Genomic DNA, 1518 nt, shown 5'->3' with positions numbered 1-1518 from the left:
TCCCGACGCATGATGGTAGACGTGACATAGAATTATGCCCCACCAGGGACAGTTCTTGATGGACAGGTGTGGGGTGTACCATCTTCTTCAGCCCTCAGCTGGAATAATTCTGAAGTTTGGATTTTGTGCCATTTTCCAGAATTTCCCTACAGGATGGAAACTCTGCTCACTCTTGCAGGGGCTGACTTAAGGTAAACTTTACTGGATGTGCTTTCTTCCCTGTATCACTTCTCTTCTCTCCAACACACATACCATGGTCCTTGCTCCTTCCAATAAAGTGCTTGCAAGTGAATCCTTGGATCGGCATCTGCTTCTGGGGAACCAAAGCAATGTTACTGTTTCCATCCCAACAGATGTTTCTACCCCAAGATTATCCTGCTGAATTGCTGAGCCTTGGAGGACTCCTCTTCTTTCCACTGTCCTCAAATCATCTTCTTGTTCCAACCAAGAGATCAGAGTGGGTTTCAATGATTGAAACCCTGCTGTGGTCAGGTTCTTGAAGTTCTCCAGCATCACATCTCTGTATAGCTTTCTCTGAATGGGGTCCAGTAAAGTCCATTCTTCCTGGGTGAAGTCCACAGCTACATCAGCGGAGGTCACTGAGTCCCGAGAACAACTTCTCAAACACTCAGCCATTTTCCTTTCTGCCTCTATCTTTTCCTCAGGAAGGCGAAAGGGTCCTTAGAACGCATGACTCCTAAGAGTTAAGGGATGGCCAGAGTCTTGCCCATATTCTTTATATTTGTAGCATTTCTCTCTCTTGCAATATCTTGGACAAATAAGGTGACAGTTCTTTCTGAAGAATTTTCCACAATGATTAAATTCCATTGGTTTCTCACCAGGGTGAGTTGCTGCCGTTTTTATGCCATTGGAAGTTTTTTCCTCAGGAACATTCTGTGTAAGAATTGCGTCTTTTGATTTAAGTTGAGTATCTCGGTCTCTATAAGCACCTTGGAGAATTCCTCTCTGCTCTGGCCTCAGCTCTTCCTGCTCCACCTCAGTGATCAGACTGTGCTTGCAGAGATGATACCCCACTGAGGCCAGGTTCCTAAAGTTCTCCAGCATCACATCTCTGTACAGGATTTTCTGAGCAGGGTCCAGCAGTGCCCACTCCTCCTGTGAAAAGTCCACTGCCACTTCCTCGAAGGTCACCGAGTCCTGTGACCAGGTTGTCAGCAATCCTGCAGCCATTCTTCCTCTTGTGTCTCCCTCCTGACCAGGCTCCTGGCCTGGAGCATGCAGACCATTTCCACCACACTGGATTTTTTCCCATCCAAAATATTCCACTGAGGTGCTGACCATCTGGCATTAAGGCAAATCTCCCAATCACAAGGGAAAAGGTCAATGGCTGGCATCCTGTGAATCTGTTAATGAAATCTGCCTTAACATGTTTTATTCCCAAAGTCTCTTCAAGACAGTTTCTGAATTTAATGGATAAATTAATCTCAATTCCTCTTGATTAAGTAGGAGTCTTGCCTCATACCATCAATCTTTATGCAGGAGGCATTTCTCATCTGT

General features: G+C 45.5%; 1 protein-coding gene across 1 annotated transcript; it reads right to left on the bottom strand.

The window, feature by feature from the left end:
* Positions 1-681: 681 nt before the first annotated feature.
* Positions 682-1191, bottom strand: LOC116753916 (zinc finger protein 177-like). Its single transcript, XM_032631958.1, has one exon. It carries the CDS (start codon positions 1189-1191, stop codon positions 682-684), a length of 510 nt encoding a protein of 169 aa, XP_032487849.1.
* Positions 1192-1518: the final 327 nt, after the last annotated feature.

The sequence above is a fragment of the Phocoena sinus genome, chromosome 5 (genome assembly GCF_008692025.1).
Source record: "Phocoena sinus isolate mPhoSin1 chromosome 5, mPhoSin1.pri, whole genome shotgun sequence".
Taxonomy (NCBI): domain Eukaryota; kingdom Metazoa; phylum Chordata; class Mammalia; order Artiodactyla; family Phocoenidae; genus Phocoena; species Phocoena sinus.
Note: the sequence above shows the minus strand (reverse complement) of the source record. Positions and strands in the feature narration are given on the sequence as shown.

Excerpts from the sequence above, each read along its gene's own strand:
- LOC116753916 (XM_032631958.1), bottom strand. The coding sequence starts at position 1,191 with ATGGCTGCAGGATTGCTGACAACCTGGTCACAGGACTCGGTGACCTTC.